Source organism: Diabrotica undecimpunctata, chromosome 6, assembly GCF_040954645.1.
Source record: "Diabrotica undecimpunctata isolate CICGRU chromosome 6, icDiaUnde3, whole genome shotgun sequence".
Lineage (NCBI taxonomy): Eukaryota > Metazoa > Arthropoda > Insecta > Coleoptera > Chrysomelidae > Diabrotica > Diabrotica undecimpunctata.
The window spans coordinates 105,939,145-105,963,025 of record NC_092808.1 but is presented as its reverse complement, the minus strand read 5'-3'; the positions used below and the strand labels follow the sequence as shown (position 1 = coordinate 105,963,025).

Below are 23,881 nucleotides of genomic sequence, written 5' to 3'. Positions count from 1 at the left end.
ATCTCCCCTTTCTTGGCAGATTTGGTAAACTGGTCTGTATATCAACACAAGTTAGGTTCTGATCACTACCCTATTCAAATTCAGCTCAAAATTGCTCCCATATCTTTCGAAATCAATCCGGCAACCAAGTGGAATCTCCTTTTAAGCATTTATTGAAAATAAAATTAGTACAAATTTATCTCTTATTTATTCGTAATATCGAAGTCTGTCATTAAACACGCGTCTGGAAGTGCTAAAATGCTACGTCGTCGTCACTTTGGTTGATTGATGTGAAACCTGAATAATAAAAGTTAAAAATCCAAATAGTAGGGATTGCAATCCAGCAGCATTTTCAGTCCAGCTGGATTTTTGAAAGATTGGCCTGAATCCAGCTGGATCCAGCAAAATGTGGAATAAAAATAAAAGCACGATTTTAATGTTTTTTGTTTTGTTTTAAAAATAATCTTAGGTCTATATAATCAAATATTTCATAATCGACATTTCGACTAATAAAACTCGTTCTCAGTAAGCCATGGAAGTAAAACATAGGGCTTTGAAATGAAATTTAATCCAAATTAACTTATCTGTTGTAAGAGTACTTCATTTGAAACAAATTTGATTGATGGCAATTTTAAGCTGACACAAGTTAAGTAATGTTTTTCTTCCATGACTTACTGAGGATGAGATTTTTTTGAATCTCATGATAAAAATCAGTCTGTAAACTTAATTTCTAAACAATAGAAACATGACTTCTTTAGTTTTTTGGAAGTGAGACCTTAAAAAACATAGACGAGATATATTTGTTAAATATTTTAATTAAAAAAAATACTAAAAATTAAAAAACACACACTACCATCGTCCTGTGGCAAAAGAGATAATAAGATTGTGTAGTGTAATAAGATCGATTTTGATAGTTAAGAACGGAGTGTTTACAGTTGACTGGCGTTCCTTATTCAATTAACATACATAAATCAAATCAAATGATGTTCTAATTATAAATAATTATGTTAAATTATTGGATATTTAGTCAAAGTCAGTTTTCAAACAACACATACAGCTGGACCCAGCCTTGCTGGATTGCTGCATACTGGGCAGCAATTGCAATCTCTATGATTTATTAGATTATAAGTGTTCGAGTTATGGTGTTACCGTCGCATGTTCAAAATTTTGTGGACAGCACATATACCCTTACTATCCCTTACTCCAGCTAATCTTCTTCTTCCTGTATTAGCAATTCTGGTTGTTCATTGGCGGATTAATACCTCTATGAAAGGTTGTCACTTCATCTTTTGCGCGGTCGTCCAACACTTCTTCTGCCGATTGGTGACTTATCTCTTGCTATTTTGACGACACGTACATTTTCTTCTAACGTCTTCACTTCTCTTTCGATCTCTCAGCGTATTTCCTGTAATTCTCATCAGTACTTTCTTCCCTGCCGTTTCCAGTAGTCTTTGCGTTGTGGCTGTGTCAGGTCTTGTTTCTGAGGCGTATGCCATTATTGGTCTTATACTGGCTTTATAAATTCTTGACTTCATCTCAGTATCAATGTGCCTGTTTCGCTATGTAGTGTTATTAAGGCATTCTGCCAGTCTATTTGCTTTTTGTACTTGATCTCTCACTTCTTTGTCCAGGTCTCCATAGCTAGACAGTCTAATTCCCAGGTATTTTATTTCTATTACGTGTTCTTTGACTGCTATTATTTTAGTTTTCTAAGATGAGATAGTCATATTAAATTATTTTTCTTATGTTAAATCTGTGGACCAGTCTTTGCAGACTATCTTCATCTTGGGCTATCAATATTGCGTCGTTTGCATAACAGAGTATTTTGATTTCTTTGTTTCCCATTCTGTATCCTCTTCCTTTGTTAACGGTTTTGATGATTTTATCCATGATCAAATTGAAGAGCGTGGGGCTCAATGAATCCCCTTGTCCATAAGGAATCTAAGTTCCTGTAGTTGGCTGTATACCAGATATCACAAAATTTTTTATTAAAAATCCTTTATAAAAGGTATATAATTTAAAAACCCAATCGGGTTATATCACAAAACGTTTTCAAAATCCATATTCCATCATCAGTGTCTAGGTATACATGTATTGAGCCATTAAATATGTGGGTAAAAACCCGTTAAAAATTATGTAATCCCCTTGTCTTATTCCGCTGCCTATTTCTATAGGTTCTGTAAGTTGTCGATCTATTCTGACTTCCATTTTGTTGTTTTGGTAGATGTTACCGATAGTTTTTATAATATTTAGGGGAACTTCTCCATTATACAGAAGATGGATTACATCTTTGGGTCTTACTCTATCGAACGCTTTCTTTAGGTCAATCAGACACAGAAATGCTAGTCTATTATACTCTAGTGATTTCTCAGTAATTTGCTTTATAACGAATATTGCATATATACACGATCTTCAACTACGAAAACCCTGTTATTCATCTGCCAAACTTATCCTCTGATTTATTAGCACTTGTAAAATTTTAGTTGTAAGTTTTAGCGTTGCATTTAACAAGTTTATACCTCTGTTGTTTTCTGTCTATTTTTTCATCTCTTTTTTGAATAGTAGAATTAGTTCGCTCGTTCTCCATTCTTTCGGTATTTTATTGCGTTTTATAATTTTATTAATTAATGTTTTAATTGTTCTGTCATTGCTGCTCCACAATATTTCAGTAATTCGTTTGGTATCCCGTCTTCTCCCGTCACCTGCTGCTTTTCTGTTCTTCAGGTTTTCAAGTATTTTCTGAACTTCCTGTACATTTATATTAAGTTCTTCATTTGTGGTAATTTCTGGTGTTTCCGGTTCTAGCATCGTTTGTTCTTCCTCTGCATACAGCTTTTTTAGGTAGTCAATCTACGTTTCCTTTAGTATGTATTTTGGTTCTATTAGTTCCTTTATCTTTATTCTTTTACTTCTTATTAAGCGCCATATTTCCTTTTGCTGACTCCAGCTAATCAATAACGGTAAAATAGAAAGAAAACACTGGGTCGAAAAAACTGCCCTGGCTTAATATTAGACAATGGACAGATAGAACAGTCTTATAATTATTTTATGTAGCTACCAACCGAAAAGCGTATCATCAGCTAGTTAACATAACGCTAGCCAATACTTGAAAAGCAGCATTGTAAAAAGAGAAGAAGAAGACAATTATGATATACGGACGAGCAACTTGCACAACCACAAAAAAAGACAAGACTACAGAAACACAGAATGGATCATAGCAGCCAACCACTAAAATATATCCGATGTATATGTAATAAAAAAAAAATAGAAAAATAGGATTCTTAGTCAAATTGTAACGTAACAAGAAATGGTGCCTAACACGTGTAGCGAAAAAAAAAAATGGGAATATTAATCTATTATTAATTAATTTTTTTATTATATTTAACATTTATTGAGTTTACTTGTATTCAAAGACTTTAACTTCTATTTTAAACTATCAAAAATAGAGTTTTGCAACCAGAAACCAGTGAGGTTAATGAGCTACTAATTACCGTATATTCGGACAAACTTTTTGATATATCATCGACTGTGGAGACCATTAAGGGAGTTTAGCGGCTTCAATAACAAACAAACTTTTAAGTGCATATAATTTAGAATACTAATGTAACATTTTATTCAGAATGAAGCCAACATCTCTCCTGGGAGACTACGCTAGGAATTCATGGCGTGAACTTTGCGCTCATAAACAGTCCTCTTTGCTATAGTAATTCGAGGTAACAACAAGCACACTATATATACATAAAGTATAAAAATTCTCTTTAGAGGTTTTAAAACGATATTTTTAAAGTATATTATCCAATGAATTTTAAGTTTTAAATTATTAGTCCAAATAATGGTATATTGTATTTTCCTGAAATAAGAAAATTAATTTATATTGTTTTGAAATTATTTTCGTGTAACATGTCTAATTTAAATATTATGTTTATATGAGATTAATACACAATTATTGGTTGTAATGAGAATCACATTTTTAACTAATTAGTGTTGGACATTTCGACTTCCAATCGTTCTAAAAAAAAAGACATGCAAAAAATACTGCGAAAATGTATAACCAAAGTTATTTGTTATTAGGTTATGTCATTTCAAAATTGCCAATAGGCTGCTACCTATAAGATTGAGATTAAGTATTTAAATTTTGAAATGTTTTGAATTTTAGTTACTTCATCCCATTATTACTTTTCGTGTGGAGTTGTCTGTCTCCCATCTGACGCGTCCCCAGCTGGTGGATAGGGAAACGCTCTAACTGGTTCTAAAACCGGTAGGTAACTGGGAAATAAAAATACCAACCGCTAACCAAAACAGACTAAGGTATGGCAAGAACATAACACCCTAACAGAAGAGTCTCTGGCCTTCCAGATTGGTGGTTGGGCTAGAGGCCGACAACCTCTTCCTGTAAAAAACCATATGTTACGGAACCTCAGGTACTATTAGCTGGACGGAACTCACGACGACGACTCTTCAAAACAAAAAATGGAACTGATATTAGAAATATGGATTACTCGAACCCTGTACCAAACTGGAGCACCAAAATCTTTACTAGACATAGAAACAAGTAAAATAGATGTTTAAGCAATGCAGGAAACGCAGTGGAGAGGAACTGGCACTCTTGACGAGAGAAACCATTCCATATATTATAGCTGCAATGAAAGACAACACATGAATGAGATGGGATTTATTGTAAACCAAAAAACAAAAGGCCTTATTATTGACTTTAAAACATACAGTCAAATAATGTGCTATTCGAGCTTAAAAGTGAAATTCTTTAATTACAATTTGATCAATGCACATGCCGCAACTGATGACAAACCAGAGGAAATAAAAGAACATTCCTTCGAAGAGCTAGAGCAAGCCTACAGAAAATGTCCCAGAAATGACATTAAGATTGTATTAGATGACATAAATGCAAGGATAGGACGAGAGCAAGTTTTCATGTTTACGATAGAAAAGCATAGCCTACACAACATCAGTACCGATAATGGATTACGACTGATAAACTTAGCAGCAGCACTAAATATGATAGTCACTAGTATCGATTTTGAATACAAGAACATACACAAGATAACCTGGATCTCTCCTGACGGAAGAACAACGAGTCAGATTAATTACATCTTAATATATTCAAGACATGGAGCAGACATAATAAACTGCAGAAGTTATAGACGCGCAAACATAGACTCAAATCATTGCCTAGTGATCTCAACATTGAGTGCTAGAGTTTCAAACACCAATAAAAAAAATAAAATGGATAGAAAAAATGGAAAGCGCAAAAGCTGAGAGATGCGAGAATTGCAGAACGGTACTAGGAAAACTTTATCAATAGGCTAAGGAATCAAAATGTGTATGAAGAAGACCATACAGATGTAGACTTCTACTGGACCAGAATAAAGGAAGACATTGAAGCAAAAATTATTGCTTTGACGCTGAACGCAAGAATGCAACACAAGAAAAAAATGAAGCCTAGAGAAAAATGCTTACCCGACAAACTTGAACAACTGTAGAGGATTACCAGACAAAGAGAAGAGAAGAAGAGATGATACACAAAAAAAATGAAACCACTCAAATCAGGAACTTAAATATATAGCAAACCTCAACAGAGAGAAATAATTCAGAGCATTCTATAAGGAAGTTTCCATTAACAGAAAAAAATTTAAGGCAACCACAAGACAATGCAGAAGTCAGAATGGCGACCTATTAACGACAAGGAAAGATGTATTGAATAGATGGGTGAAATACTTTAATTAGACACTTAATATAGAAGAAGAAGTAGAAAACCTTGAAGATGCAAGATGTGTGGTAAGGGGAATAGATGAGAGAGAAGGGGAATCACTAACGATTCTTGAAGTTAAAGATGCAGTTAAAAAATTAGCCAGAAACAAATCAATCGGAATAGATAACCTCCCAGCTGAACTATATAAAGAAGGTGGCCATGATACCATAATGGCATTACGGCAGCTTATAAAAGAAATATGGACAAAAAATCCCTCCACAATGATTGGAATATTGAAATACTTTGCATCACACAGAATCCTCTAACCACAGAGAAATTACGCTTCTAAATGCAGCGTACAAAATATTTTCCACAGTACTATTTCACCATATGCAAAACGGATAGTAGGAAAATACCAGGCTGGTTTCAGAGGTGGTAAATCGACAATTCATCAGATTGCAATCCTGAAACAAATTTTGGAAAAAGCACTGAAATATTGCATAAACACTCATCACATATTTATAGACTACAAAGCAGCCTATGACAATGTGAATAGAAGAGAAATGTTCAAAGTAATAAAAGAGCTAGAAATACCAAATCAGTTGGTAAATTAAAAAAACTGACTCTTTACAAAGTTAAATGTAGAGTACAAATTCAGGAGGAACTCTCTGAAACTTTTAAAACAAATAACCAGCTATTCCTGAAGTGCTACTACAGTGCTATATACAGTGAAGTGCTATTCCTGAAGCAGATCTATTCCCTGCCGGGATCCCTTTAACAGGGGTAACGAGGTATAATTTAATTTAATTTAATTATAACCGCCAGAAAATTTAACATGTTAATTTCCCCAAACAAGACAAAATATATGGTTATAACAGCAAATTAAGCAAGATGTAAATTGGAGCTTATAAATTCAGATAATAGAACAATTGATAATAGTCTCCCGTTTTATACCGCTGTCGCGGCTTCGGGAGTATAGCAGGGTAGTCTGCTATATCTAGGGCCTACGGTATACAAGGAAGGTAACATGGCCAGTGCTACGCTTCAACCGTCTATTATTACCCTTGGTTTTACCCAAGGTACTCATTTTTATTCAGGCTGAGTCGACCTGGGGCCTATAGACATTTTTAAAATGTCTAGATGTTCTTGCCGGCGGTGGGATTCGAACCCCGGACCACCAGCTTGCGAGGCAAGCATCCTACCGCTTGCGCTACGCAGGCCCTTAATAGAACAATTGATGGAGCTTAAATATCTAGGCATTACATTATCTAGCTACGGAAAGTTCGAAACAGAAGTGGAAGATCAAGTGAATAGAGCAAATAGAGGAGCAGGTGGCCTGAATCAAACAATATTTAAAAATGCCGGGAAAGAAATAAAAGGCAGAATTTACAAAACAGTCATCAGACTAATAATGACATATGCGGCAAAAATACGATCTGACACAGCGAGGACAAAAAGGATGTTAGAAATAGGAGAGATGAAAACACAGAAAAATTGATGGTAAAACACTATGGGACAGAGCTAGAAGTACAGATATACGACGTAGATGCAAGATGGAGAACATTAAGGACTGGGTAAAAAATAGAAGAGTAGAATGAAACGATCGTATAAGTCGAATGACAACAAATAGAGTAGTAAAAACCGCAAAAGACGGTTATCCAATAGAAAGACGGTAAGAAGACCACGAAAAAGATGAAACGGTAACTTACTAGAGGCACATTGGAAAACAGTTATGTCTACATAAATAGAAGAAGAATAATAATATCTTCTTACTATATGAAATTACCAACTATTACGTTTGATAATTCAGTCTTCAAAGCCGTTTTCAAATAACAAATTTTTTGAAACTTCTATTTTAAAAATGATGTTTGATCTGGAGGTCGAGACGTCAATTAAATTAATTCCATTTTCACAATTTTAATTACATATTTATTACAAACGTAAAATGTCATAGGAAAATAGATTAAGAACAAATTTCTAATTATATAATTTTTATATCCTTCTCTTAATTTCTAATCTGTTGTCCTTTTATAATTATAGAATTCATAGCAGATACTACAACCAGTTTCATTTATTCATAAAGTAGTAATAAAATTTACATATATTCGAAATATAAGGGATAACTGATAAATCAATTTTGAAGTCCTTTCATTTTATACGATTAGAAATTAGATAGACTTCAAGTTTTCTTTCAGTTTACTTGTTGAGACTAGTTTTATTCGATTTTTCGGTCTACAAAATATATGTTAACCCTCACCAGTCAGCTTTATACGTAAGGATCATCTTCGTTAAAAATATGAAAAGAAGAAGTGAAAAATCTAAAACCTTACTTTGGCGGACAGTTATGCGTGTTACATTCTACGACGGTGGAATCAGGCTTCTGCGATTCGTTGCAAAGCTTCTCTTCGACTTCATCGCCTGTCAGTCGATTCTGGCACAATGGACGTGACATTTTGTATCCTGGAATGGAAGACAATTCTAAGTTACTTCTATTGTTACACAAATAGTTTTAGACACAATGTGCCTGTATTCAATATATGTACAGAGTGCTTTGTTGGCTGTCTACCCTTTTGTGTTTTGGTAAAATAAGAACGAAACAGGGCAAATTGAATTAAAGAGAAATATATATATATATATATATATATATATATATATATATATATATATATATATATATATATATACATATATAGGTCTACTTTAAATATAAAATTAACAGCAATCAATGATATACTATAATATAATATTTGGCGGTTTTTTAATTATTAAAAATTATAATAACACCATATTCAATAATTATTATCCTACTTATAAGGGTTTTAACATTTTTTTCTCTAAACTAAAATATTTGTCATTTTAGAAATACCACATTTTAGATTTTTTATACCAAATATAAATCCCAGAAATTACAGTAAAACAGTAACTTGTAATTATTTAATAGAATTTATAAGCTAATTAATAAGTAAATACAGTAATTGGTAAATATATACGAATTAAGACTCGGGTACGCAGGATGTGATTTGTTATGGCGGGCGGTGATTTCGGGCGGGCGATCTACTTGTATTACACAGTATTGCACCATCATCCCCGTCACACAAAAAACAATCACTCACATCGAGCCAGTTTTTATCGATTTATCGATTTTTATAGATTTATACTTGAATACTATAACAATGTGTTAAAGAGGGCAGAAGCGTGGAATAATATGTACTGCAGAACTATACACACATGTCCAAAAGTTTGGAATACGTACAAATAATATATGGTGGTTTTAAACCTGTTGTTGATATTCATTTTAGAGCGTTTTTAAATGAATTATTTAATATTTATGGAAAGCATATTATGAGATGAGCGCTTGAAGAATGGAGAAAGAACATCTCAATAAATTGCCGAAAAATAAACAACCTACGTTATGCAGACGATACAGCCCTTCTTGAAAATAGTCAAAAAGACTTAATTGATCTCATACAACTGGTTGAAAATAAAAGTCAAGTATTTGGTCTATAGTTAAACATAGTAAAGATATAGATCATGGTAGTGGATAGACTACATAACAATCATCCACACATAAGATAACATTATATTGTAAGCTCATATTTATATCCGGGATCATTGATCACAAACTGAGGGACTAATCACAAATTTTACGGACTCTTAGAATAAGGTTGATCAACTGCTTAATATTTCCAATACTGACATACGGATGTTAATCTTGAACAGTACAACAATCAGAAAAAAGAAAGGTAGACACCATTGAAATGTTCTGTTGGAGAAGAATGTTATGAATTTTGTGGACGGATCACAGGACAAATATTTTAATTTTAAATGAGCTAAAACTGCTATCCAGTAAAGTACATCTCCAACAATTAAAATACTTTGGACATGTTATGAGAGCAGACACAGAAAATATGGAAAGTCTTATTGTTCAAGGAAAGGTAGAAGGCTGAAGATTACGAGGAAGATCTCCAATAAGATGAATCGATCAAATTACAGGCATAGGCAAAAGACCTATGCATCAGTTAAAATAAATAACTAGAGACAGAGATCTTTGGAGACGGACAATACACATCACGATGACCACTATACTTCGTCCGGGGGTCAGGATTAAAGAGATAGTTCAGATAATTATGTGAAGTTTGATTTGAGACATATCATGCAGAAGTAGTTATTATTATGAGCATTTTATATGTCTTGATGTTGGATCCAATGACATTCATAGTTTGGACCATACTACACCATATCAAAAGAATGGTCAATATCGACGTTTATATACACGCAGTAGGTGCTTCTGAGGATCATTCATAGTATGATTTATAAAAAGTAATATGGTGAAATTAGCGACAACTAACTGGGCTTTAGAAATGCATAGACTAATATTCTAAAAACAAAGATCATTGACACTCATAACATTAGAATAATAATAAATTTATATTGGAATCAAAATAGGAATAAAAGATCAAAAAGGACTATAGAATATTGTTTAGATATCAGAATTATCTTGAGATCCCTTGGACTGACCGAGTCACAAATGAGGGGGTCCTCAAAAGAATGAAGAAGAACTGAAGAGTACTAACCACCATCAAATCTCGAAAATTGCAATACTTCGGACACATTATGCGAAATGAATTCGCATATCCTCCTTCCTACAGAGAGAAATATTTGGAAAGCGAGGTCCAGGAAGGAAAAAAACATCCAGGTCAAAGAACCTCAAAATCTGGTTAAACACAACATCTATGCAGCTTTTCCGTGCTGCTGCAGATATGATAAGAATTGCTGTGAAGATTGCCAAGAGCACATTTAAGAGATTAAAAGTCGTATTAAAATCGCTAGAGTAAAATTTGTGTATATAAACAAAGTCTTTTACACATTTATTTTTACTCTACACATTTAAAGCCTAGACGCTAAAATAATCAAAGATAAAAAAATATGAGGCATTCAAACGTTGGTGGTATCATAGAATGCTGTGTATACCGGGGATAAGTATAATTACCAATATTGCAGTTCTACGCAGAGTTAATAAAAATGAGAAAGTCATTCAAACTATTTAAAAGCAAAAACTTGAATATGTTTAACATGCCATGAGGAAATCAAGATACAGACTGCTACGGGTGATTATGTAAGGTAAGATTTGTAGCATATTCGTTTTACCTCGTATATATTAAAACACCGAAAATATTCTCAACCTTTTGGCGCCCCCGAGATGGGTAATATAAATATTTTTAGTCTGTTTATAATAATTATAATTGCTATTTCGTTTGATCTTGATTTCGCTTGGATATTTTGCACATCAAATAAACAGGCATCTTTCTGCTTATATTTATATTGATTGGGTAGAATAATATGACTACTTCCTGTAGTCAAAGAGAATTTGGTAATATTGGGAATTAAATAGTGTAAAATGTAGAGGTCTGGAGAAACAAATTGACTTCAGAACGGTAGAGTTGGTTCTCGGCAGATGGTTTCAAAACAAACCGGCAAAATTTTTGTTTAATTCCATGAGTTAGAAGGAGGTGAATTGAATCTTAATATGCTATTTTGGCAGTCTTTGTAAAGTGAGATAATCACCGGTCTGTTGCGGTCTTCCATGCCACAATGTTTTCATGGTTTTAAGAGGCCAACATGGTTTTAAGTGAAAATTAGGCAGCCGATTTTTGAAGAATACATTTTGTTATCATCAGGATAACCTGAAGCCCAATTCGATGTTTGACCTCCCCAAGATGTATCCAGTTTGTGTCTGCATGGATCTATCTAGATGATTTGCAGTTTATGTGGGACAGTGTGTTTGATTTGTATCCCCTTCCAAGATAATAAACTTTGTTATTAACTTAAAAAGAAATACACAACCAGTGAAACAAAGTAGTTTTTGTTAAATTTTTCTAAGTAAAATAAACATTCTTCATTAATATACAAAGATTTGCTTTCATGACAAATTAAAAAATTAAACAGTAATACAAACAGAACACTGAAAGTGAGAGAAACAATTCTACACAGTACAAAACGGAGATATATAAATTGCACCTTTTGTTCCAACCAAGTATTAAACATCTTTTTCAATCTAGATTAGAAAAGGAACTAAATAAGATGGAAAGAAATATGGATGTAGAACAAGAATAGAACAACTTCAAAACGATAATAAAAAAATTGCTTATGAAGTATTAGGAACAGAGAACAACAACAAAAAACACCAAGAACCACCATGGATGACAGAAAACGTAAAAGAAATGATAAAAAAAAAACCAAATGGTTAACAAATAAAACATCTAGCAATAAAGTAACATATCAAAGGAAAAACGGAGAAGTACGCGATCAAATAAAAGAAGAAAAAACAATTTCTGGAAATGTGTCCAAGTTGAAAATTTAATTGGTGATTTTCAGACTACGAAAGCATGGAGAACTATCATTAACCTAAAGAAAACCACCCATAACTCCTTTAGCAACTTAATTCCTATAGAAAAGTGGGAAAATCATTATAAAAATTTACTCCAAGAGTCCAGATTGGAATATATGCGAGAGGAATACAGTATAGAGAGGCAAACAAACAATAACATTAATACCACTAACAACGAGGTCAATACTGCGTTAATTAAAATGAAAAACGGGCGATCTCCAGAACCTGGCAATATAGCTGTAAAGTTACTTAAAACAGGAGGTCCACTCCTCATAGAACGAATAAATTTTCTAATAAATCAATGCTGCCAACAAATTAAAGTACCATCTGAATGAAAAACCGCTCACCAAGTGTCCATTTTTAAAAAGGGTTATAAAGAAGATCTTAACTGCTGCAGAGGATTAAATGTCCTACCCACTTTCGGAAGATTGTTTAAAAAGATAATAAATGGAAAAATACAAGATGATGTAAGACATCTAATTAGCGAAGACCCAAGTAGATTTACGTCTGGTTGATCTTGCACTGATAACTTGTACTTCAACAATTAATAGAAAAAAGAATAGCGGTTGGTACCGAAGTACATCTAGCCTTCATCTACCTAGAAAAGGCGTACGATAGAGTTCCAAGACTTAAATTGTGGTAAGCTTTACAACAACTTGGCATTAGTCCATATCTTTTAGAAATAATCACAGAAGTATACAGGGATAACACTACTTACCTAAAAATCGGAAATAGACTATCAGAGCTAATAAAAGTAACAAAAAGAGTAAGAAAAGGATGCAGTATGTCACCCTTACTGTTTAATTTATATATTAAGGCAGCCCTCCAAAATTGGAAAAACAACTGTCAGGGAATGGGAATCCCTATAGGAAATGACGTACTGTTCTCCCTGAACTTTGCGGACAACCAAGTCGTCCTAGCCAAGATTCTTATGATCTAGAATTTATGATAAAACGTCTATACAGAGAATATGTAAAATGGAGGTTACAAGTCAGCATGAAAAAAAAACAGAATATTTAGGTATCAATTCAGATGCAAGGTTTGAAGTGTTGCAAAAACTTCACAGATGGAAGCCCCCTGAAAGAAGAAAAAGAGGTAGACCTCGACGCTCATGGATTGAAGGAATTAGAAGAGCGATGGAATCGAGAGGTTTCAAGGAGGAGCATGCCTTGGACCGGGAGGATTGGCGGAGGAGAACGGGAATACGACGATAGCCGTCTTCAAAATGTATTGTATTTACAAGTTGGATCCTGTAATATAGATAATATATATATATATATATATATATATATATATATATATATATATATATACAACAGGTACTTTATTATTACCTTAAACAGAATAAGAGCAAGTCATGCAATGTCACCAAGCTATAAATGTAAAACTGGTTTAATTGATGATTCCTCATTTATTCCTCCTGTTTATGTGGTGAACTTGGAGACCTAACACACATTCTACTTGGTTGTTCATTAAATAGTCAAAGCACAGATAAATTTTATAATGGAGTTGTTAATAACAAAATTTGCTTACCCATTAATTTAAATTGTATAATTTTCAACAATAATATTAATATATTGTACTGCTTATATAATTACGCCAAAAGGTGCAAAATGAAATTGTAAATTACTAACCATCTCTTTGTTAGCAATTCTGCAACTAGTTAGATTTTGTAAGTGGGCGACGAAAAAATAAAAAAATAAATAAAAAAAAACAAAAAAAAAATAATAATAACACAAAAAAAATAACACAAAAAAAAACAAAAAAAAAACAAAAAAAAATAGAAAATAAAAGTTAAAAAAAAACATACACTGCTCACACGTAACTTTTACACTACTAATACTTTAAGCATTGTTATTGTGAAGAAGATGAGTTTTCTTTAAATTTCTGTAAAGTTTTTTTCCTTTTTTGTTTATTTTTTTTTTAATTATTATAGTTAGAAAAAAAATCGTCTTGCTAACTGGTCTTTACAAAAGCCATCTAATTAATTAATATATATATATATACAAATTAAAAAATTATAAATAAATATAAGTTTTATGGATTAGCTAATCGTCTTCTTTTAAATAAAGTTAACCTTGATAATAAATTAATAATTCAGAAAAGTTTGATATTTCATTTCGACATATGACAGTCAGTGTTATCCTTGTCTGTCATTTGGTACATAACCAAAATTTTTAATTCTGTTCTGTTAAAAGGTTAAACTCAATGTAAAGTTTGTTGATAAATTTGGATAATTTTATTTGTAATAACTGTTTATGTGAAATAATAAAAAAATATGTAATGTCTCTCTTTAAACTAGAAGTTTAAAATTATTTCTTTTAAAAAGATTTTCAGAGAATTTTTTAAACGGCGTCCATTTTAAATAGTATAGGAATCTTCTTGTGTATTGTTGCCCCAAAAATCTTTTTGATTTCTTTTTTGTGTAGTTAGCCCTCCCGGTTCCTTAAATAAAGAAACCTTTATCCAAGACCCAGCTCTCCAACCAAAATACGAGTAGCCGTTCGCAAACGTTTCAGTTTATTTGCTTACCCTATCACCAGCCCAGTAATTGTTTGTTCCCCCTTTCAACTCCTTTGCTATAAGTTGCTATAAGCAATTATATATTGTCACAAGTGACATCCAGCGTGGTAAGTAAATTAAATTGCTACATATTGAAAGTAAAAAAAAATAGAGCAGTAGGCGAACCTCTTGGTTGCGAAATCTGAGAGAATAACTTAAATTAAATTAAATTAAGCTCCATTTAACTTTTTAGCTTATGATTAATTAGATCATAGTTAAAGTAAAAATTGTAATAATACTAATAGAAATACTACTTTAGGAAGAAGATTGGTATCAGTAATGTCTCCTATATGATTATTTTATTTTTAGGATAAGCTTGGATTTTTTTTGTCAATCAACTCATGCTTTTTATTTTTAAAATTTAATAGGCTGTAGACTATAATTTAAAAAAACTTTCAATGAAGTTAAAACTTCCTTTGTAAAACGTTATAAAATTTTTATTACAATTTTTAAAATTATCCAAAATGGATTAATAAATTTTCAGAATGATTTCAATCCTATCAGATCATTATCAGCCAAAAACCTACAAATAAGCATAACCACTTAAAAACTGAAACAAAACGGTAAAGTTTTTACTGTTAAATTGAAAATGTGGTTAATACTTACGTATATAAAGTAATTGGAACGTTATGTGGCTAGTTGTCATAAAGATCTTAAATATGATGTTGATTAATTCTTTAATACTAGGTCAGAGCTATCTTTTGTTAAGCGTATACCTATTTTCCATTTATTACCACTACATTAATTCAAGCCTCTATAATGAAGAATCCCAATTTCGATTGATTTTAACAATAATGAAATCCAATACGCCAATTATAGATTCCTCGAGGTTACATCAGTGCACTGCATCACAGCGTAGGTAGTAACCATTTCATACACAATAAACTTCTCGATACTCGAAGAGCTAATTAACAATTGGATTATAATCCACAGTATGTCAGGTACAAGTTATATGTGTCAAGTGTATATTACAGATATTATAGTGAATTGTAGACGTGTTCATCCAATGGTCTCGATTAAATCAATTTTGACTATTATGGTTTAGTATAACCGCATATTATGGTGAAAGGTATAATTAAAGGTCTATTAAATATTTTTGTTAGGTATAAAGTTATACGGATTAATTGACAAAATTATTATAATCTTATAGTAAATTTAGATACCAAAAAAACAAGTAGATACTATCATCTATGTACAGATTATATTGCACCCTAAATTATTGACATAAATTAAAACGTGGATCAAATTACTATTTTCGTTGGGAATAAGTCACATTATAAGCTTAAAATAAGTTTACTTTATGACGTTTCTATTTGCACTTCGGAAATCGTTCTCAAAATACAAACATTAACAAATTAAACAAATTTTATTTTTCTTCTAATTATTTGATTTTATCTTACTCATTTATATTAACAATTCAGACATAATATTTTATACATTTTAAAGTAGATGACTTTAAAATGATATTTTAAAGTCATCTACTTTAAAATGTATATTATAGCCAATGTTGTTGAATTGCGTTTCTCGGACGACTTTATTGTAAGTCTAGTGATTTTGCCCGTCACCATGTGACATGAGATCGAATAGATTGCCATCTACAGTCACTCGCTAGTCAATTTTTTCTGACTTCCTCCTATTTAAGCCTGGGATGAAAACAAAATGATATCATAGTCTGTGGTACAAATTTCATAACAAATAAGTCACGTTTGGAAAATTACTAAACTTTTGCGAAAAATTCCAGTTTGACCATTCATTTGTTGAGAAAGCCTAAGTTTTGTACTATATTTTTTACCGATTACCAATCCTTTTCGCAGCCAATATTTAAGGATTAACAAAATTTCAAAAGAAATAAAAATTAAATTTTTAAAATAATTAACTTCTTGCATGAAAGATTCGGTTTTTAGTAATTATTAGTAATTAAATTAAATTGAAGTATGATTAATATTACAGTTAACGAATTTGTATACCTGGGAACGCTCGTCAATACTGAAAATGACACTACCGCAGAGATAAACCGCAGAATTTGCACGGCTAATAGATGCTATTTTGGGCTTAATCTCCTTTTTAAATCTACAGTTATATCAAGTAATACAAAAGTAAAACTCTACAAAACAATAATACGCCCAGTCCTAACATATGGTTCAGAAACCTGGACTTTAACAAAAAGCAATGAAAGCATGTTAGGATGTTTCGAAAGAAAAATACTAAGGCGCATCTATGGGTAAATGAAAATGGTGTCTGGAGAAGACGATACAACTTCGAACTCTATAGGATATACCAGGAACCAGATATCGTAAAACACATAAAGATAGGACGTCTGAGGTGGGTAGGCCATGTAATGCGGATGGAGCAAACCGACCCAGCTAGAAAAACGCTCCTTGATAGACCTATTGGTCAAAGAAGAAGAGGAAGACCCAGAACAAGATTCCTAGATAACATCGATGAAGACATGAGAAATATGGAAATACGTGCTTGTCGGAGGAGGGCGATGGATAGGGACGACTGGAGAAAAATTCTTGGGGAGGCTAGGACCCACACAGGGTTGTAAAGCCAAAATTATGATGATTTATATTAACTAAACGTATCATTTCAAGAACAAAATATGATTAAAATATTAAATATTGGCAGTTTAGATTTCTTTCGTAGGTGGCGTAGTTACTCTACTGGACAAACAGTATGACTTGTCATCCTAGCCTTTTATATAGATAGTTTATTCGATTACATAAAATCAAATTTAACTTAAGAATACCCGTTATAGTCCAGTCGTCAGAGAGTTAACCGCTAAAAATCATACGAACAAGCTGAATTGTGCCGAGAATATTAATTTTAGGATCCCAAGATATATTCAAAAAAGTTTACCACTTTGACCCCAGGTCATCCCTCTAGAAACTCCTCGTAGGGGGGTAAAAACGCAAAAAAATCGATTTATTAAGAATATGTACGCCGCAAAAAAGAATGTTTTAAATAAAAAATGTAGCTGAGATAATTTAAAAAAAATGTTTATTGGCACTTTTTGTGTAGAATGAACCGTTCTCTCAGAAACAAAGTTTGAAGCTTCGATGAGGCCATCGATTTTAAATGTTAGTAGGCGCGAAATTAATGTTCAATAAAATTTGCTGAGAATAAACTCAGTTTATGTGAAGGTGTTAAATAAATAAACGTGTTGCGACTTTTGCCATTTTTTACGATTATCGCAAGATCAATAAAATTGATCACTTTTATTCACCAGTCGTAGTAAAATTTCCATTTCTAGAGATCAATCTTTAAAGCCTATAACATGAAATTTCAATTTTGAGTTGTTGCAACAAATATAAGGCATTTGATATATGAATAAAAAACACAGTATTTAATGTTTTACATTACAAACGATCGCACGTCACGTGAAATCCCTCCAAGAAGAAGGTTTTGGGGTGTTTTTTATTATAGCAGAAGTTTGATTTTTTTAAAACTAGTGGAGGTAAAAAAAAAGTTTTAAACGTAGTAGATCGTTTGTTATGCGAAAGTTTAAATTTAGCATTTTTTAAGCATATTTTCAGTGACTCTAGACTAAAATTTCATGCTACAAGCTTTGTAGATTAGGCTCCAGTAATCAAAACTTCATAGTGGCCGGTCAATGAAGGGAATAGATTGTATTGATCTCACGAGAATCTCATGAGAATAAAAAATTGCAAAAATCGCGCCACGTTTATTTATTTAACACCTTTATAAAATACAAGTTTATTTGCAGGAAAATACAAAAATTGCATACAATAGCTAATCTCCTTACCTTTGAAACGCATCTTAATTTTTGTCGATATGATACTTCAATCAAAAGATATTGCATTTTTACCGTCGGGCTGACACAAACTTTATTGATCATTGATTTCGCGCACGTAACACATTCAAAATCGATAGTTGCTTTATGCGTTGTTTGTGAGAGAATGGTCCATTCTACATAAAAAGTGCTAATATACATTTTTGTTAAGGATTATCTCAGCTCCACTTTTGTTTAAATCATTTTTATCTACTGCGTACAGATTTTTGGTAAATCGATTTTTTTGCGTTTTTACCCCCCTATGAGGGGGGTTTAGGGAAATAGCCCAGAGGTAAAAGTGGTAAACTATCTTTTTTAAGGTCCTAAAGTTAATATTTTCGTCAAAACTTAGCTTGTTCATATAATTTTTAGAGGTTAAGTGGCATTTTCGTCTCCGACGAAAAACCAGAAAAAAACGCCATGTTATTCTCAGTAAACATTAAACACCGATTTTATATGTATGTTATTTAAAAACATAAATGATGTATCCTTGATATGTTATTGACTTCCCCCTAGTGGTATTTGCTTTTTATTTATTTCCTCTTTTAATATGGGTAACAAGATCCTACTGCACTCCCTATGTCATTTTCTCATGCATGTTTATATATTTCAGATCTATCAAATTCTCTATTTTTATCATAAGATTGATGTTTACTATAAGATTTATGACAAGATTTCACATATTCTAACATTTAATGGTCTTGATGTTATACCTAAATAAAAATGATCGCATTCGCATACTCATGACCATCAAAAATAAACTTATTTTAAACTTATATTGTGACTTATTCCCAACTAAAATAGTAATTGCATTAGGATGCCACAGGAAAATAGCTTCAGAGTGGCACGTAGTGACTTTTAGAGTTTTTTTTTAGATTGTTAATATTTATACTGGCTACTCTTCGTTTTGTAATTAATTTTATTCTTTCTGGTTTCAGATCCAGAATAATTTTTACTCTGATTAGTCTATGGTCGCTACCTGTTTAAAATTTATTTATTACACTGACATCTTTTATGTAGCAATCTTGTTGGTTAGAATGAAGTCAATTTCGTTCTTAGTGATTCTATTTGGTGCTACCCAATATCCAAGTCCATTTTCTGTTTGATTTTTTATTAAAGAATATAGAACCAGTCTTTCTTCTCTCTCATTTCTATCCCGAACTCTATACTTTCTCACGACTTGTTCCTTGTCGTTTCTCTTTCCCACTTTGGCATTAAAGTCACCAAGAATGGTTATACTTATATTAGTAAAGTTTGGAGGGATGTAAAAAACAGGCCTACGTAATAGTGACAGATGACGTTACAGCGCCACTGTGACCGATAATTTTAAATAGGACCTTATTGCAAGTGATATCTCGTTTAAAAGGTATTAAGAATACCTATTCAACCGTACTAATTTTATTTCAGTTTAAGCTCATTTTAATGAATATATTAAGTAAATACTAAAATTGTAGTTTCTCATTTAATTAATAAATATTAAAACCTCCGCCTCTGGTTACTTGTAAAAAAGTTGACGTTTTTCAATTCTCTAATTGTTTTTACGTCAACGTCATCTTTTTTGACAATTAACCAGAAACAAATGTTAGAATATTTATTAATTAAATGAGAAACTACAATTATTTTAATATACCTATCCAATCATACTACATTTGTTTGGATTTAAGATGATTTTGACGAATAAATTAAATAAATACTAACATTCTAGTTTGGCATTTAATTAATAGAAATTCTAATGGCTGCCTTTGGTTATTTGTCAAAAAATTTGACGTTTGTCAATTCTCTAGTTGTTTTTAGTTTTTTAAAGCGTTTATAGCTCAATATTTAGTTTTTGTTTCTGCTTAGTTTAGTCAATTCAAGTTTAGCCAAGTTGTTTTTGGTTAGTTGTTCTTAGTTAATATTTAGTTTATTTATTGTTTAACAAGACGTTTAAAGTTTTACAAAGGCAGAAAAGGGTACGTACTGTAGCCGAAAAAGTAGCAGCTGTGTTAATAATTGGTGAATGTGGAAATATTTTCCATGCAGCGGAATAAGTGCTTATTTAAGGAAGGTTCTTCGAAAGGTTAAACAAACAGGTAGTGTTCAAGATGTCAAACGACCTGGTCGACCAACAATTAGTGATGGCAAAAAATTTACATAATTTCAGAAATGGTAGTGAACCCTACTTCTTCTACGGCACAAGTTGCATCTATCTATGAAATTAGTCAAAAGACTGAAGTCACCGAGTGTTGACTGAAACAAATTTCATCCTACAAATTAAAAATTTTGCACCAACTTTCAGAGGATCACCCCGACTAAAACTAGAATTCTGTGAAAACATGTCAAATAAAATTAACCAAAAAACAGCCTGATTATATAAAAATAATTTGTTTTAGTGATAAAAGTACTTTTTCTCTCAATATAAATGTTAACACACAAAATGTGAAGTATTTGGGCAGGTATTTTGGGAAATCACATAGTTGGGACTGTTTTTCTCAATACTAACTTAACCGGTGAAGTTTATCTGGAGATGTTATAAAATACAATAATTGAACCGTGAATACTTAAAATTCTGGAGGATAATCCAGTTGAACTCGGCAACTTGGAAATAACGTTTCAACAAGATGTTGCTTCTGCATATCATTATGGTGCAGTAAGACGTTACCTAAATGAGGAATATCGTGGTCGACGGATTGGACGACGAGGTACGATAGAATAGCGTGCTCGGTCACCGGACCTTACTTCATTAGATTTTTTTTCTGTGGGGATACTTGAAATCTACAGTTTACGCTAGAGCAACCCACAATATTGACATTTTGAAAAAACGAATTGTTGTAGGATGTAGAGCAACTTCCCCTGACAAATTTTAACGAGTACGGCAAGAGTTTGGAAATAGGATTGTCAGGAAATAGAGGAAGCATATTTTGAACACTTACTATAAGAACTGGTTGTTAAATATTTATTAATTAAAAAAGAAGCTACAATTTTAATATTTATTTTATTTATTCATCAAAATAAGCTTGAACTCAAACAAAATTATTATGACCGAATAAGTATCTTTAATACTTTTCAAACGAGGTATCACGAAGGTAACCGGGAACAGCCCAATACTAAGGAAGCAATAAAAAACGGGTACTTCTAAGTGAGTGTCTTTTATTAAAAGTCAAGCTTTCGCCACATAATTTTGGGCTTCATCAGAACTAGCTGTAATGGAAAAGCATTCTTTACAATCAACATAATTAAAGATGTTATTTTTCATTCTTACCTTAATGTTGACACTATCTCTTCGTAAAATCGATATGAAAATACACATAGTTTTAATTAAACAAACTAATAGCATCTCCCAATTGGAGGAAAAATGGCAAACAAAGCCTTTATTAAATATTTAAAATTATTTTAATATAACCATGTTACATTATATAGGCCATACAAGTTAACGACTCAGTAAGCGCCTAGCCCTTCACAAAAATGACTGTAAACATAAACCCCTAGCAACAAGTTTAAGTATTTATGTCAACGGCAATGACCATCGTGTATTATATGATGAGGTTATAATTCTAGATAGAGCCGAAAAAGAAGCTCATCGTAAAATCTTAGAGATGTGTTATATTAATAATTGTTTTAATTCACTAATCCACAAAAAAGATGTTGATAACTTAAGTTCCATCTATACTACTTATGTTTTACAACAGAAATTCACTATATTAGATTTACATAATACTGTTGCTCCACACTTCACTGAAACGTGCTGTTGTTATTTTATGCCTGTTGCGACTCAGTTTATTGCCTGTACTTAAATTTAATTTAATCCACAAGTTAAATTGTTATCTATTTTAAAATTTTATAACTTAAATAGGTAAAAGAAATAAAATAAGACTTACTCACAATCAGTTTAATTTTACTACCAAAACGACCGGTTATGCTTTCTACAATTTGCAAAGCATCTTCAGTTCAAACGGTACAAAGTAAATTAAATGCTGAAATTATAAAAGCCCATATTAGGGTGCTGTCATATAAACATAAGGATCAAAAAACTTATAGTAATTATGCCAATATTACATGTCTGTATTTATCAATATGCATAAAATTGATTAAGCAGACAAAGTAAAAACCCACAAATTGGTAAGACATAATCTATTGAATTAAAGCTTCTTGAGGTGCTCCCCTCAAGAAGCTTCCTTGCTAATTGTCAGACAGTTACAATATTAAACGAAGATTACCCATCATTAGCATACAGAATAGTTTGAACTATGTATCACAAATCAATAACTAATAATTATTGTACAGGCATGTAAGTAGTATTTTGTTTGTTACTAATTTGTTACAATTTAATAGATTATCTCTTACAATTCCTGGGTTTTTACTTTGTCTGCTTAATCAATTTTATGCATATTGATAGATACAGACATGTAATATTGGCATAATTACTATAAGTTTTGGTTACTTTAAAGTGCATTATTAATTAAATCATTAAATCAGTTGTAATTTAGTTTAATTTAAATTAAAAAAAAATTGTTTTTGTACCCTTAAAAAAATATTTTAGTTAAAAATGTAATGCCGTTAAATAGAGAATTAAATTCTCGTTTAAATGAGGTGTCGCATTATACCGATTTCTATTTAAAAAAATTAAGGATTACGTCACTACACCTACACCAGTGACATCATACCTACTCCATGTACGTTATAAGATGGGTATTTTATAATAAAAATCGACCTGTTTCGGGATTTCCCTCAAAACTCGACGGTTACCGAAATAATGATAATATTCCATAATTTAGCCGTTAACTGTATAAATTTTTTAATGTTAATTTTATGTGAAATTTAAAAAAGTCGAATATATCGACTGAATAATGTCAGTGTCATATATGCTAACAAAAAGGAGAAGTAATTAAGACAGGTGACGTTTCGATAAGTGACAGTTGAATCGACACATGACTTAATTAACAAGTGCTTGTCAAAAATGCCGGCCACATGGTTATATTAGAATAATTTTAAATATTTAATAAAGGCTTTGTTTGCCATTTTTTCTCCAATTGGGAGATGTGATTGGATTGGTTTTAAAACATCTTTAATTATGATGATTGTGAAGAATGTTTTTCCACTACAGCAAGTTCTGAAAAAGCCCAAAATTATGTGGCAAAAGCTTGACTTTTAATAAAAGACACTTACTTAGAAGCACCCGTTTTTTATTGCTTCCTTAGTATTGGGCCGTTCCCGGTTACCTTCAACTGTCTGTTATATAGATATTACATATAGATATATATATATATATATATATATATATATATATATATATATATATATATATATATATATATATATATATATATATATACAAGAAATACTGGATATTAGTGACTGTCGATATAAACAAACAACGCAGTTTATTAGGGTTGCCGTCAGAAAATTGGCCGGGATGTTAATGAAACACTCTTTTGACTTTTTGTCTAGCTTTCGGGATGGTTTTATTCCTTTT

The 23,881-nt window shown here is 31.8% G+C and overlaps 1 protein-coding gene across 3 annotated transcripts in view; it reads right to left on the bottom strand.

Annotated features, from left to right (window-relative positions):
• Positions 1 to 23,881, bottom strand: part of nolo (ADAMTS-like no long nerve cord) — a 2,006,971-nt gene that overhangs the window by 156,533 nt on the left and 1,826,557 nt on the right. For all 3 annotated transcript variants that reach the window (XM_072535059.1, XM_072535060.1, XM_072535061.1), the window contains exon 10: positions 8,017 to 8,146. In XM_072535059.1, coding sequence (XP_072391160.1) covers positions 8,017 to 8,146 — 130 coding nt within the window. The remainder of the gene's footprint in view (positions 1 to 8,016; positions 8,147 to 23,881) is intronic.